The sequence below is a fragment of the Equus quagga genome, chromosome 10, assembly GCF_021613505.1.
Source record: "Equus quagga isolate Etosha38 chromosome 10, UCLA_HA_Equagga_1.0, whole genome shotgun sequence".
In the NCBI taxonomy this organism is placed as follows: Eukaryota; Metazoa; Chordata; class Mammalia; order Perissodactyla; family Equidae; genus Equus; species Equus quagga.
Genome location: NC_060276.1, coordinates 34,245,826 through 34,260,346, shown reverse-complemented (window position 1 = coordinate 34,260,346; position 14,521 = coordinate 34,245,826). Strand labels below are relative to the sequence as shown.

General features: G+C 42.6%; 1 protein-coding gene across 1 annotated transcript in view; it reads right to left on the bottom strand.

Moving 5' to 3' along the window:
• The window catches only part of TRPC5 (transient receptor potential cation channel subfamily C member 5), a 140,133-nt gene that overhangs the window by 34,474 nt on the left and 91,138 nt on the right, over window positions 1-14,521 (bottom strand). Inside the window, exon 6 of the mRNA XM_046673992.1 lies at window positions 4,714-4,909. Within this exon, the coding sequence (XP_046529948.1) occupies window positions 4,714-4,909 (196 nt within the window). The remainder of the gene's footprint in view (window positions 1-4,713; window positions 4,910-14,521) is intronic.

Here is a 14,521-nt window from a genome sequence, read left to right as displayed (position 1 = left end):
GCGTTGATCCGTCCCCGGGTGGTGGTCCCGTTGGGGGGTGGGTGGGAGAGGGGGGCGGAGGGGTGTTTGCGGGGGGGCGGGAAGTGTCCCAGAGGGAACAGCTGGAGTGACAGCTATTTAATAACTGGTATGGAAATATTTCAAAATTTTGACAACTGTGTGCTCTATCAGTACATAGCAGTTGTTATCTGCCTGGTTAGAGGGTTACAAATCATGGTGTAGTGTGTGAAGCACTGCTTTCTTTTCTATGCTCTGAGAGTCTGAGGTTGGTCTCAGATGACTGGGGGAGGGCAGGGTGACCACCTGCCCTCCTTGGCGCTTTGATGATGTACAGCAGCCCCTTCCAGCCTTGCCTGCTGTCTTTGCAGTGCTGGGTCTGTTCTGATGAATGTCTTCATTTGCATGGCTGTCTTCTGCAGTGGGAGAGCCCATGTATCATCTGAGCCTCCAAATGCTGCCACCCTAAGGGAGACAACTAATCCTATGTATTTGGGTTCTTCTGAAGCCGTCCAGCAGATGTGGCTCAGTGAGGCAAGTGCTATTTACTTACTCTCAGTGTTAGAGTGAATGCTCCACAGCAACCAAAGAAACCGAGGGTTCTTATTAACTTGCTGAATGAGGCTATATCACGGATCATCATGAGCCTCATGTTTTAGAAGGACCAACCTCAGGCAACAGAGATGCCCCGTGTGGGTGAGTTGGGGGTAGGAATAGGGCCTAAGGTCAATGAACTTTGTGGGACTGATCTCTCTCTTCCACCTAATATTTTTATATGGGTGAGTTGGATTAAAATGGCATCAGGGGCAGTTTCACTTGATGGAACTGGGAGCATACACATCAGGAACATCAGTGACAAGGTGGGTTTGTTGAAAGAAGTGTCACAGAGGGAAATAAGCAGCTTGAGGGAGATATAAATGTTTGCTAATTGCAAACAACAATAATAATATACAATATGGCTGGCTTCACCTGCTGATGCTCGCTGGGAGCACAGAGCGCAGGCTTGGAGTGATTCCCTACTTCCCCGTATCTTGAGGCTGACTCTACGCACTATTGCAGTGGAGCCTTCTCTGGCGTAGAAATACAAATTGCCATAGAGCCATATATCCACTCCACCAACAGCTCTGCAGCCTGCACAGAACACTGAGAAACGGCTCAACTGTTCAAGCGATTGCTATTACCTGGTGTTCTTGAGCCCTGTCCTAGAATGTACACTGGACAGGGTCACAGTGAAGCAAGTCAACAACTGAGCCTCTACTTAGATTGCGTCAGCCTATGATACCTTTTGAAGTAGGAGAGATTTATCTTCAGTGGCTTCCCTTCCTGTAACCTTTCCTCCATATCAGTCAAACCTATTTGCTGGGCTTTACCACTTAAACAGATGCAGATATTTTTGCAATCAGGGTGTCCCATATCAGGATCCCACCGGATTCAGTTCCAAATGATAAAGACACATTACCAGAGGATCCCAAGGAAGCAGGTAGTATTCAAGACCCCATTCAGGCCGTCTCCATACAACCTACCCCCTCCCCAAGCCAAGGTGTTTTCTTCAAGTGCAGCAATAGGTGGCATTAAAACACAACTTACTACCAGCAGGCGGTGACAAGAGAGCTGGAGTTGATGATTGCCACCCTTCCTAGCAAAATGTCACTGAGCTCTGTGGGAGACACTACAGCCCTGCATTAGGTGACAAGAAAATCTCTCCCTTTTCAACTGCCCTTAGGAGCATTCAGTTGCAAGACACCCAAGGAGAAAATGACAAATGCCTCAGCATGAATACTGCCATCATTGACAGGAGTAGGGGGTTAGGATGCCAGACATAGGGGCAGAAAAATAACCCCCTGAGATTCTATGCCTATCTCCCTTATAGAGACAGACTAAGAGTGAGAACAGATTATTTCAGAGTTCTTAGTCTAGTTGGGTTTGAACTATCTGGTTTGGGGAAAGAATGAAATTGAACTATATTACATTTCCAAAGCAACAGATGAATAGAATTTCAGAGCTAGAAAGGACATTGCAAGGCTATCCTGTTCATCTGTAGACACCCAGACTCACAGGATACTAGAGCTGGCAGGGATATTAAAAACCATCGAGTCAGATATACAAATGGCCAACAGGTACACGAAAAGGTGCTCAGCATCACTAATCATCAGGGAAATGCAAATCAAAACTACAATGAGATATCATATCACATCTGTTAGGATGGCTATCATCAAAAAGACACGAGAGAACAAGTGTTGGTGAGGATGTGGAGAAAAGGGAACGCTTGCACACTGTTGGTGGGATTGTAAATTGGTGCAGCCGCTATGGAAAACAGTTTGGAGGTTCCTTCAAAAATTAAAAATAGAACTATCATATGATCCAGCAATTCCACTTCTGGGTACATATCCAAAGGAAATGAAATCACTATCTTGAAGAGATACCCCATGTTCATTGCAGAATTATTCACAATAGCCAAGACATGGAAACAATGTAAGTGTCCATCAATGGATGAAAGGATAAAGAAAATATGATATATATATATATGTACACAATGGAATATTATTCAGCCATGAGAAAGAAGGAAATCCTGCCATTTGTTTCAACAGGGATGAAACGGGAGGGAATTATGCTAAGTGAAATAAGTCAGACAGAGAAAGACAAATACTGTATGATCTCAGTTACATGTGCAACCTAAAAAAGCCAAACTCAGGGGCCGGCCTGGTGGTACAGCGGTCAAGTTTGCATGTTCTGCTTCTTGGCGGCCCGGGGTTCGCCGGTTCGGATCCCGGGTGTGGACATGGCACCGCTTGGGAAGCCACACTGTGGTAGGCATCCCACATATAAAGTAGAGGAAGATGGGCATGGATGTTAGCTCAGGACCAGTCTTCCTCAGCAAAAAGAGGAGGACTGGCAGTAGTTAGCTCAGGGCTAATCTTCCTAAAAGAAAAAAAAAGCCAAACTCACAGAAACAGAGAGTAGAATAGTGGTTACCAGGGGCCTAGGGCTGAGGGAAATGGGGAGATGTTGGTCAAAGGGTATAAACTTCCAGTTAGAAGATGAATAAGTTCTGGGGAACTAATGTACAACATGGTGACTATAGCTAACAAGACTGTATCGTATACTTGAAAGTTACTAAGAGAGCATATCTTAAGTGTTCTCACCACAAGAAAAAGTAATTTACGTGAGGTGATGGATGTCTTAACTAACCTTGTTATGGTAATCATTTTGCAATATATTTGTGTATCAAATCATCACATTGTACACTTTAAACTTACACAATGTTATATGTCAATTACAGCTCAATAAAACTAAAAAAACACCATCCATTTCAACCCCCTAATTCTTTGGATGAAGAAACTGAGGTCCAAAAATGGAAAGTAAGTTACCCCAGGTCACACAGTTATAAATGACAGAACTAGGACTAGAGTCCCTGGTCTTCTAGCTCCTAATACATTTTTTCACTATACTCCCCTCCCTTATTCCCCACCTAAATACCTAAGATCTAAACCATCCTAGTCGATAATTTTATATTCTGATTTTTTAAACTCTCCAGTGAGAGAAATTCTACAAACCCACCTAGAGGAATATACTTCATTGCCATTTATGGCTAGGATAACCCCAAAGTCTCCCACTACAACATAAACCCATTCCTTTTTGGTTTGTCCTTAGTGGACATGGATCACAGATATTCACTACCACCAATAATATTTATAAAATATGGACAATATCTGTGTACATATGTATTTATATACACACACATATACATACGTATGTAACCAATAATTTAAGCTTCTTTTCTATAGGTTAACTGACTCCTCAGTGGCAAAACAAATCTAAGAAATAGCATCTATGAAAGAAGAAAGGACTCAGGTCTTTTCTTTCTATGCCTTCTCTGCTATAGCAAAAACTTTCAGCAACAGATGGACCCACGGGGATGATCTAGTTACTTGATATGAGCTAAATGTCCAAGTTCACTGGTACTCAACTAAACAGGACCTCAGATAGTCAGAACTCCTTTGTTGATACTCCATTTCTATAAATGATAGGCAGATCATAAGAAAATAAGCTAAAGTTAGATATTTACATCAGCATCAAAAACCAGGGCAGAGTTTGGACAGATCCCGTGTCCTAATACTTTTGCCATTTCTTGTTTAGAGTAATAAACACTGCTGATCCAAATGGTAACATGATGGTCTAAAAAGATTCAGTGATGGACTCTACTTAAGAGTGTCTCACAGTGGATTGCAGTTACTCATATATTCTTGATCAAAAAATAGCTACTCTCTGTCTGAGAAGGTTGTCCTTGGCAATGAAATGTTCAATTTGGGGAGGGAGATGTTTGGAGTGAAGAGAGATAAGGCCCTCCTGCCTGGAGAACCGGAACAGCTCAATCAAACCTGGAGATTAGTGAGATGACAAGTTGTAGCCAAACTGTGCTCATACTTCCTGAGCTCTCCTTACTAAGGCAAGAAAATGGATTCAGAGATTTAAAAATATTTTTAATAGGTAACCAGAAAGTCTTACTAACTAGAACTTCTAGGTTACTGAGATTCAAAGCACTAAGAGTCCAAACTGAGTTGCCTTGGAAAGAAAAAATTCAATCTAACAACTGGGAAAGCTAGTGTAAAATAATTGAGGCATACAGGCTGTTTCATTGAGCTTCCAATGGGCACCATGTCAACACAACCATTTCTGAAACCAAGGTCACTACCCTTGTAAAGCAAAGCTACTCACAGCAATAAGCTGGTAGGAGTTGTTCATCATGGCGATCAGCATGTTCAGCAGCACTACCAGGGAGATGACGTTGTACGTCCCAAACATGGTAGCTCCCACAAACTCTGTGAACTCGTGTCTCGCTTTCACATTGGTGACATAGAGATTTAAAAGGCCAAATACAGACCAGAAGAGTGACTGAAGGGTTTCAAAGAGCCTGAAAGAGATCAAAGAGCAGATTAGTTAATTCTCTAGGAAGAGTAAGAAAAGAAAGCAAAAACGTGAAGTGATGTGCTTTACGAGGGGGCTGCCAGATTGGCACCTCAACGGGTAGACTGAGGATCTCACACATTTTGGTCTCTTCTCCAACACAAACCAGCCAGGTCAGTTTGTTTCTGCGTCTTATGCTGTGTCTTTCCACGTGGAATACCATTTCCCTCTTCTCAGTCTACACAGAGCCTAAATTTTTCAAAAACATATTTCAAGGGCTACTTCCGCTACCAAACTTTCTCCTTCTTCTTCAGACCACCTTTCTAATTACATAGAGGCAGGAAATGCAGTGGTTAAGAATATGGTGCTTGGGTTAAATTTCTCTGGATTAAAATCTCAGCTCTGACACTTGCTGAGTAAACATTTCTGATACTTCTTTTGTGGTTCCCACAGGGCCCAGAATGGTGCTCAGCTCAGTGGAGGAAGCTTAAGGTTTCTTGAATTAACACTTTATATGGATATTTTTTTTTTAAAAGATTGGCACCTGAGCTAACAACTGTTGCCAATCTTTTTTTTCCTGCTTTTTCTCCCCAACCACCCCCCCCCAAGTACATAGTTGCATATTTTAGTTGTAGGTCCTTCTAGTTGTGGCATGTGGGACACTGCCTCAACGTGGCCTGATGAATTATGCCATGTCCATGCCCAGGATCCGAACTTGCGAAACCTTGGGCCACTGCAGTGGGGAGCGCGAACTTAACCACTGGGCCACGGCGCTGGCCCCCTGAATAATTTTTAATGTTACATGAACTAACCATTATTGAGAACTTACTATATAAGCATACTAGGCACTTTTACACACATTGTCATTATGATCCTTCTAAAAACTTTATCGTTACTGCTGAGGAAACAGAGCTTAAGAGACTGAGTGACTTACCCAAGGTCATCCTGCCACAAGAGCTAAGCCAGAATTCAAATCCAGGTCTGTCTGACCTCCTCAAATCACTGCATTATTCTATATTAGATGGCTTCACAAATTACTGTTTCCTCTCATAGTCTCCTCATCCAAATGTGTAACTTTGCAATGATTTTTTTGGTGTCTAGGGTTTCCTTTGTCTTATATTCAGAAATCTGTGCATACAGCAATAAAATGCTGCTAGCTTATGGGTGGCACAAATCAACCATTTCCCAAACACACAGAAGAGGTGCAGAACATAAGAAATGCTACTTTAAGAATATATGTACTTTTCCAATTGCTCAAAATGTGCTGTTTTCAGAGTCCAGTGTATTTTGAGAGGTTTAGGGGTTTGTTCTTGGGTTCATTTTGGGGGTGTGTGGGAAATGTTTTAAAGATTCCTTCTGTCTGGGAGTGGTCGTCCTCAGGATCTTTGTATGGCTGTCTCCTTATCATCAATGAAGTCTCAGCTCAAATGTCACTTTCTCAGAGAGGTTTTCCTTGGTCACTCTACCAAAAGCAGCTCTGCCAATTATTCTCTATCCCATTGTTTTGTTTAATTTTCTTTGTAGCACTAAACACTCCCTAAAATTATATTATTAAATAATATTTTGTTTAAATGTTTATTTTCTGCCTGTCCCTGTTAGAATGTAAGTTCTATGAGGGCAGAGACATACAGCTACTATGTACCTGGCACAAAATAGGCACTCAATGATATTTGTTGAATAAATGAATGAATACATGTTAACTATTACTATTACTGTTATCAATGGATTAAAGTCTGGAAGATTCCGGTCCCATTGACAATTGCACAGTCAGTAGGCTGCACAATGCGATCAGTTCATGTTTTTTTCTCTTTGAGGAAGATTAGCCCTGAGCCAACTGCTGCCAATCCTCCTCTTTTTGCTGAGGAAGACTGACCCTGAGCTAACATCCATGCCCATCTTCCTCTACTTTATATATGGGATGCCTACCACAGCATGGCTTTTGCCAAGTGGTGCCATGTGTGCACCCGGAATTCGCGCCAGTGAACCCTGGGCCGCAGAGAAGCAGAACGTGCAAACTTAACTGCTGTGCCACTGGGCCAACCCCAGGGTTAGTTCATTTTGATGAAGGCTGTGGTCTGCGCTGGCCTGACTCTCAGGGGCCTTCTTACAGGGCTGCCTGGGCAAAATGCACATGGCTCTTTTCAATCTGTTGAACGGCTCTTCTCTGATCATCATAGGTAATGTCTTATGATCTTTTCCGCATCACATTGCTTGCGAGCTAGCCTAGAAGGAAGTTTGCTTTTTGTTTGATGAAAGTAAGTGCCAGTTGGTGAAGAATTTGAGAATCTACAGTAAGATGAGAGTCTGGAGTTCAGGGGCCAGGGCACAAGAACCAGAACATGGCAAGTCAGACTTATCACAGGATCTGAATTTCCAGGAGACTCTGCAAGTCAGGGCCAGGCAATACAATGCATCACAGAGCCAGGCAGAGGATCAAAAAATGGAAAAAATTATGGAGTTCAGGAGTCTGGTCTGATGAGAAGGGCAGAGCCAGGACCTGGTAGTGTCCATTAGAAGTTAGGGCAGGCAGGAGTCCAGCAATGGCACAAGCAGCTAGTCCAGCAGCTGGATAACAAAAGCAGGAGCAGATGCGATTCAAAAAAACAGAAGCAGCTGCAGCAAATAGAAATGACATTCTGAAGAACCAGAGTCCCTGGAAGTTGAATGACCTTGAATACAGAAAACATTCAATAAGTGTTTATTGATTGCACGACAGGCAACAAGGCCACAATCCAGGGCAAGTATGTCATCAACATGTTGTTAGGGTCTTACTTAATTGGTTGCTTCTCCAGAATGGTTACATTCTTCATCCCCACCTCCATAATAGTTAAAATTGCGATGGTTAATGCTTGAGGTAGAGTTTATTACTAGCTGTTCCAATGACCGATACAAAGATGCCTAAAGTGAAAGTCCAGGCATTTAAAAATCTGCCCTCAACTGCAGTGATATTCTAGTCAGGGAGACCCTAGAGACATAATTGTACAAGAGAGGAAAAAAGGAGAAAAGATCATTCCTCAGTTTGGGTGGTTAGTAGTGAGAATGCCTTCATTGTGGTGCACAAAATGTTACACTGTGGTCTGGCCACTAGGAGAAGCTGGCTTGTTGAAAGGCATGGCCAGGTAAAATGGGCAACTGGCAAGTGGGCTGGATAAAAGCAATTTGGTGAGACTTCTATGGGAAACTCTGTGGCTTCTAGATTCAATTGAATTCACAGAGAAAGAGCCACTACCTAGGAGGGCCATTAGTTGGTGGCCAGGTCCATAATAAAATCATCACAGGAATGCAAAGACTTGTTGATCAAACCCCAGAATCCTAATACCAAAAAATATCTTTTTGATTTGAAAGGAAATGATTTTAGAGAAAACCATCAGTCCATTTTTATTTAGCAGAGAGTAAACAAACATATGGAACATGCTAGCTCAAGAAGGGACACAAAGTAAAGATACAAAGATTCAAGAGGACTTGATATTAAATGTATGGAAGCCAAATCTGTGACAGATGGTTAAGGGGGAATTTGTGCATGTTGGGAGCCATCCATAAATAGTTCACAAAACAAAGAGGGACACAGCAGAATAGAGATAGGAACTGCAGTCCTCTGAACACTTGCTGAATGCCTCATCTGTGAGATGAGGAGTTAATCTTTCAAAAGGTAGAAGGAGTATGGAGAGGATTTACCCCTCTGGACTTAACGCAGACCACTGAAGAAGAATGGGAGGGCGTACTGGGAGAGAAAGCCTCCTTGGGAGAAAGCAGTGACCTCACCCTTATATCACAAGTTGTGCTGTGATAACCCAAATGGAGCAAAGGCACAGTTATCACTTGGGCCTCATCCCTACCCATTCTGCAGTACCTGGATCTGCAGTTTCTCATTTCACCATGTCTTTGGCAAGCTTCTAAGTCTGGATGGAATGCTCCTACCCTGCTCCCAACCTCTAGCCTCCACTTCCATCCTGTCTCCTTCTCTGCCCAACTCCTGTTTGACCTGCCAGGCTCAGCTGAAGCCCCACCTCCTCTAGAAGGCTGTCCTGAGTCCTTTCCTACGAGGTGGGGTTAGATGCTCCTCTTTCGTCCTCCCATAGCATCTTAGCCTTATTCCATAAAGGCACATATCACACTATAGAGGCAGTAGAGGGAAATGGCTAAGAGCAAACTTTAGACTCCTCCACTTATTAACTATTTGACTATGGGAAAGTTACATGACCTCTTTCAACTTTGTTTCCTCATCTCTAAAATGGATATTGATGGGATAAATACTAATTGCTAACATTTATTGTTCTCTTACTCCATCCCAAGTGTTTTGCATGTATTGTAATATTTGATTCTCAGAATAAGCCCATGAATTAGCTACTATTATTCTTCTGTTTTTTCAGAGAAGAAAATAAGGCACAGAGTGGTCACACAGGCAAGAAATAGCAGAGGTAGGATATGCACCCAGCTTTTCTGACTCTGAAGCCTTCACACTTAACCACCTTACTCTATCACATAAGATACTGCATGTAATGCACTCAGCGTTGTGCTCAGCATACAGTAAGCATTAAAAATGGCAGCTATTATAATTGTTTACTTGTGTTCTCCATTAGACTATGAACTTCTTGAAGACAAGGATGCCATCTTACTCAGTATCGTCATTGCCTGGCACATATTAGTTGCTGAATAAATGTTTGTTGAATAAATCTAGAAAAGATAACAGGAGAAGAATATAACTAAGGAAAGTACAAATGAGTGGCAATTTCCTGTGATGACTGTAGCAGGAAGGCTATGAACTGAAATTAGGGGGGAAAGCTGGAGACAATAAGGACCTTTAAAACCTAGTCAGAACAAAAAGAAGGGCCTTTAACGGGGACTGAGTTTGTATTCATGTAAATAAGATGGGAAACTATGGGCTGAATGTTGGGTAGAGAAGTCACCACTGATTAAGTCAGAATAGTCACAAATGAATGGTAATGGTCTACAAGGAAGTCCCAAGTGACTGGCTAGGTCATGGCTCTGTCCTATTTAGCTTTACCTGTATTCATGATTATTGCAACTTTGCACAACAAATTTTACATACCTTTACAAAACCAGTCTTACACTTGCATCCCTGGATAAAAGCACAGACTGGAGCTTGTATGCCTGGATTGAAATCCTGCCTCTGCCCTTACCGTCTATGTGACTAGGGGCAGCCTACTTAACTGCTTTGTACCCTAATTTCTCCATCTGTAAAATGGGTAATAGTAACAGTGCCTACCTTATGGCATGGCTGTGAGGATTAAATGCGTTAATTTATGTAAAGCTCATTTTGTAATAACGCCTGGACTTAGCGCCCAGCAAATATTATTTTTATGACTATTATTAACCTTCCACCTAAATACAACCTTGTCGTTGTGTTCCGTTTCTTGATTGTCTTTACAGACTGTCATCCTTTTGCATATCTATTTGCACATAGTTGCAATCATGGTGTACATAATTTCTGTGTTTTTAAAAATTACATATTTTGCATATATACAGAGTCCTCATAAGTATCGGTTTAACAGCTGCCCAATGTTCCACCCAGTAATTACCAAGCCTGTCTGACAGTTTTATCAATGCTCTGGATGAGAATAGATGGCAAGCTTCTTAGATCTTCAGATGACACAAGACTGGGAGAGATAGCTAATAGATTGGATGACAGGATCAAGATTCAGAAAGATTTCAACAGCCTGAGCAATGAGCTGGAACTAACAAGATGAAGTTTAATAGGGATCAACATAGAGCTTTACTCTCAGGGTAAGTGGCCAAGTACAGGATGAGGGAGGTAGGAGAAAGGCCAAGGGTTTTTGCTGACAGCAATTTCAAAGTGGATCAGCAGAGTGACAGAGCTGGCCAGATACTTCAGCTATACAAGAAGGGCAGCAGCAGAAGTAAATCTTCTAGAATTGAAGACAGGATTGCTACTGGACTTCATCCTTCACTCACTTAATTGTTAAATGGGCATGTTAAACACCTTTATGCCCTAGGCCCTCTATGGTAGGTGCAAGGCTTACTAAGGTGGGGGTCTCAGTCTGGTGGGTGAAAGAGACAACAGATGACTAAAATACAACAGGTTATCTATTATGACGGAGATGTGCCTAGAATGTTACAGGAAACACAGAAGGAGCCTGTAACTGAGAGTGGGTTTGGAGTGGGTAAGAAAAGTCTTAAAAAAGCAGGAAACGCTTTGGCAGAGGCTTGAAGGATGGGTAAGAATTTTCCAGGCCAGCCAGGTGGGGATGGGCATTCTAGGTAGAGCAAATGGCGTGTGATACGCAAAGGCCTTTAGGGCCGAGATGTTCTCCTGTAGTTGGGGAAGAGCAAGATGTTGACTACAGAGGAAAGGAGTGAGAGGCTAGAGAGGTGGGGTCCAGATTACCAAACCCTGTGTGCTATGGAAAAGGGGTGGGTTTTACACTGGAGAAGATTCAGATACCTGGTGGGCATGAAGCCAGGGATGACAGAACGAGGCTGGTATTTAGAAAGAAACTTCTGTGTGGCAGGTGGGAAATTGTTTGGAGGAAAGATAAGACAGGAGGAAAGAAGACCAGTTAAGCATAAAACAGTTATTGGAAGAGATGATTTAGGCTTGAACCAAGACAGTGTGGGGTGTATATGTGTGTGTGTGTGTGTGTGTGTGTGTGTGTTTGTGTATAGAGAAAATGGATTCAAGAAATATTTAGGAAGTAAGACTGACAGGATTGAGTGAGAGACTGGATGTGTTACATGAGGGAAAGAGTGAGCGTCTCAGATGACTCCTAGGATTCTGGCAGGTGTTATTTAATAAGATGAGGAATTAAAGGGGAAAAACTTTTTGGGTGGAGATATGGAGATAAGAAATTTAGTTGTAGGCATTGTGTCTGAGAGGCTTGTGGTGCAGCCAGGTGTATTCAGGAGGCATCTGCAGTTGAGGGCCAGGACCTCAGAAGGAGATGCAGGACTGCAAGTTAGCTTCTTGCCACTTCCATCTTTTTCTTTCACGAGTCCCGTGCTCTCAGAATGATGTTTTTCCAATTGCTTCCCTCTATAGCAGATGTAGGCAAGGTACTCCCAGTATGGAATACTGAACTCCAACCAAGAGTACTGTCATGTGGTTGTCAACAAGGACAATGAGGTCCCCTTGAATTGTGTGCTCAGGGGGAAATATATATACATATATATATTTGTACATATGTATACATATGTACAAATATAAATACATTATTATAAATTAAATACATATGTATATATATTTAAGCTGAAGAATAGAAATGGCATCTCTGGAAAGTCAGAAGGAAAAGGATGACAATAAGCTGATGCCGTAATTTATGTCAGGTAAATAAATGAGCTCACTTTCTCCTTGTCTAAAAGCTGAGTCTTTCTGACGCTCTGAGTAGCATATATTTTAGCAGACATTATAAATGCCAGAGATGAGGCATTTAAAAGAAAGCATAAATCTGAGTCAGACCTCTATGAAGAAAAAAATAATTAGCAGTAGAAAAGTTGTGGTAAAATTACTGCTGATTTGGCCCCAGCACTATGATGCTTCTTCATACCTGACACCCCAAGATAGAATTTCGTGTATGACAGATGCCCATTCTTGTCAATTGTCCCTGCTGGGCAAATGATGGAAGCAAAATGTCAGTTGGCAACAGGGTGTTTATAATCACTACAAACTTGCAAGGAAGCATTTCATAAACTTCCTTAGCAGAGTTCACATGAAAGGGTAATTGGCAGGGACCTGGCCTCCTGGAAAGCACCTTGCATTCAGGTGTTCAACTCTGTCAAAGGCTTTGATGGGAACAAATGCAGTCTCCTGGTGCTCAAGCCACTACAAAATTGCTCTTTATATTGAAAACAGATTGATGTGAGTTCTGAGTCTAGAGTAACGCAGGAGAGGAAGCAGTTCCTAGTCAAGAGGCACTAGCAAGGTGACCAGTTGCCATTATACACTCCTGATTGTATAGTACTCTCTCTTTGTCAACCCATTTTGGCCTCTTTTCCCTTTCAGCTGAGTCTGGTTCTCCCATCCAAGATTTTGCCCTGAGTTCTGGGAAGAGAGGCAAGGCTTGTGGCCTAGTGGAGGGGGTGGGTGCTGCAAAATGGGCAAGGATGTGAGCCAACATTTTTCAAACTCTGTTCTTTTTTTTTTTTTGAGGAAGATTAGCCCTGAGCTAACATCTGCTGCCAATCCTCCTCTTTTTGCTGAGGAAGACTGGCCCTGAGCTAACGCCCATGCCCATCTTCCTCTACTTTATATGTGGGACGCCTGCCACAGCATGGCTTGCCAAGCGGTGCCATGTCTGTACCTTGGATCCGAACTGGCGAACCCCAGGCCGCCGAAGCGGAATGTGCGCACTTAACCGCTCCGCCACCGGGCCAGCCCCTGAAACTCTGTTCATTAAAATATCATCCTGGCCAATACATTTGGGAAAACCTCTCCCTACACTGGAGATTCACAATGGAATGTCTCTGAGAAGTCCTGCATTGAAGAAACCTTTTTAATTTTGTCTTAGCATTTCCCAAACTCATTCCATCATAGATCTTGTTTTCATATCTATTAATATCTCTGTGAACTGTGGTTATCTGTAAGCCACTTTAGGAAATGCTGCTAAAGGCAAATAATAGGGGTAGGCTACATAGCATTGTTTTTTTTCCCCTCTCTATTGGTGCAACTTGAGGTCAAATAGAAAACTCTTTTTTTTCCTGGCCTTTGTTATTGAACACATTTCTAGAATGTCTGAGTCTGCTGAACTGCCTTAGTTTATAGAGTTAAACAGAAAAATTCTATCTTGGTTTAATGACGAAGAATCTCTCAGAACCTTGGGGTCATTGCTGTGGATACTAGTGATGAGCGGCACTCTCTAGAACTGGGGACAGAGACGGACAAGGTCGAGTATACTGAGTCCACAGTAAGCCCAGGACTGCTTCTGAAACCTAAGAGATTTCCTGACATGTGCTTATTTTCTTTCTCTTGTCTATTTCCCCTAACAGTGATTTGTCAGAAAATAAAAGCCATTCTGGAGCCTTGAAAGTCCTAAAGAAGTAGGTGTCGAGTTTACAAAGAAAAGGCACAGGGGTTCAATGTGTCTGGAGGCAGTAGACTCATGGACAGAGAGTCATGAGCTGTCTCCTGTGTCCCAAGTGGGAATGGGAGATATTTCCAATCAGTGCTTGGTGCCCTTTGGCCCACCTGAAACCTTAAATCAATCTCAGAAGGTGAGTGGACTCTAATCTTGCCTGCAGCCTGTCCCCTCTCTAGCTTACTCCTGTGAAAGAGGGTGCACTGGTCACTGGGAGGTGCCCAGAGGCTTTTGCCATGAGCCCCAGTCTACGCTCTACATAGGGCTATGGCACAGAGAATTTGTCCCTGCCAGCGCTCAGCTTCTCTTCTACACCGTGTGGGCTCGAGCCATCTTACTGATTCCCATGTAGCATGTCCAATTAGCATTGCTTGAAGGGCAGATTTCCATGCCTTCTGTTTTACAATACCAGCTCGGGGAAACATTACCCAGTCAGATCCAATGTCCAGCCCCACAGTACAGTAAGGTAAAAGAGATGCAACCGTTTCACATAAAGCCTGTTCAAACGTATCAATTCTCCTACAAACTTTTACCTTAATTCCATTAATCCTTACATTCCTAACTGTAGC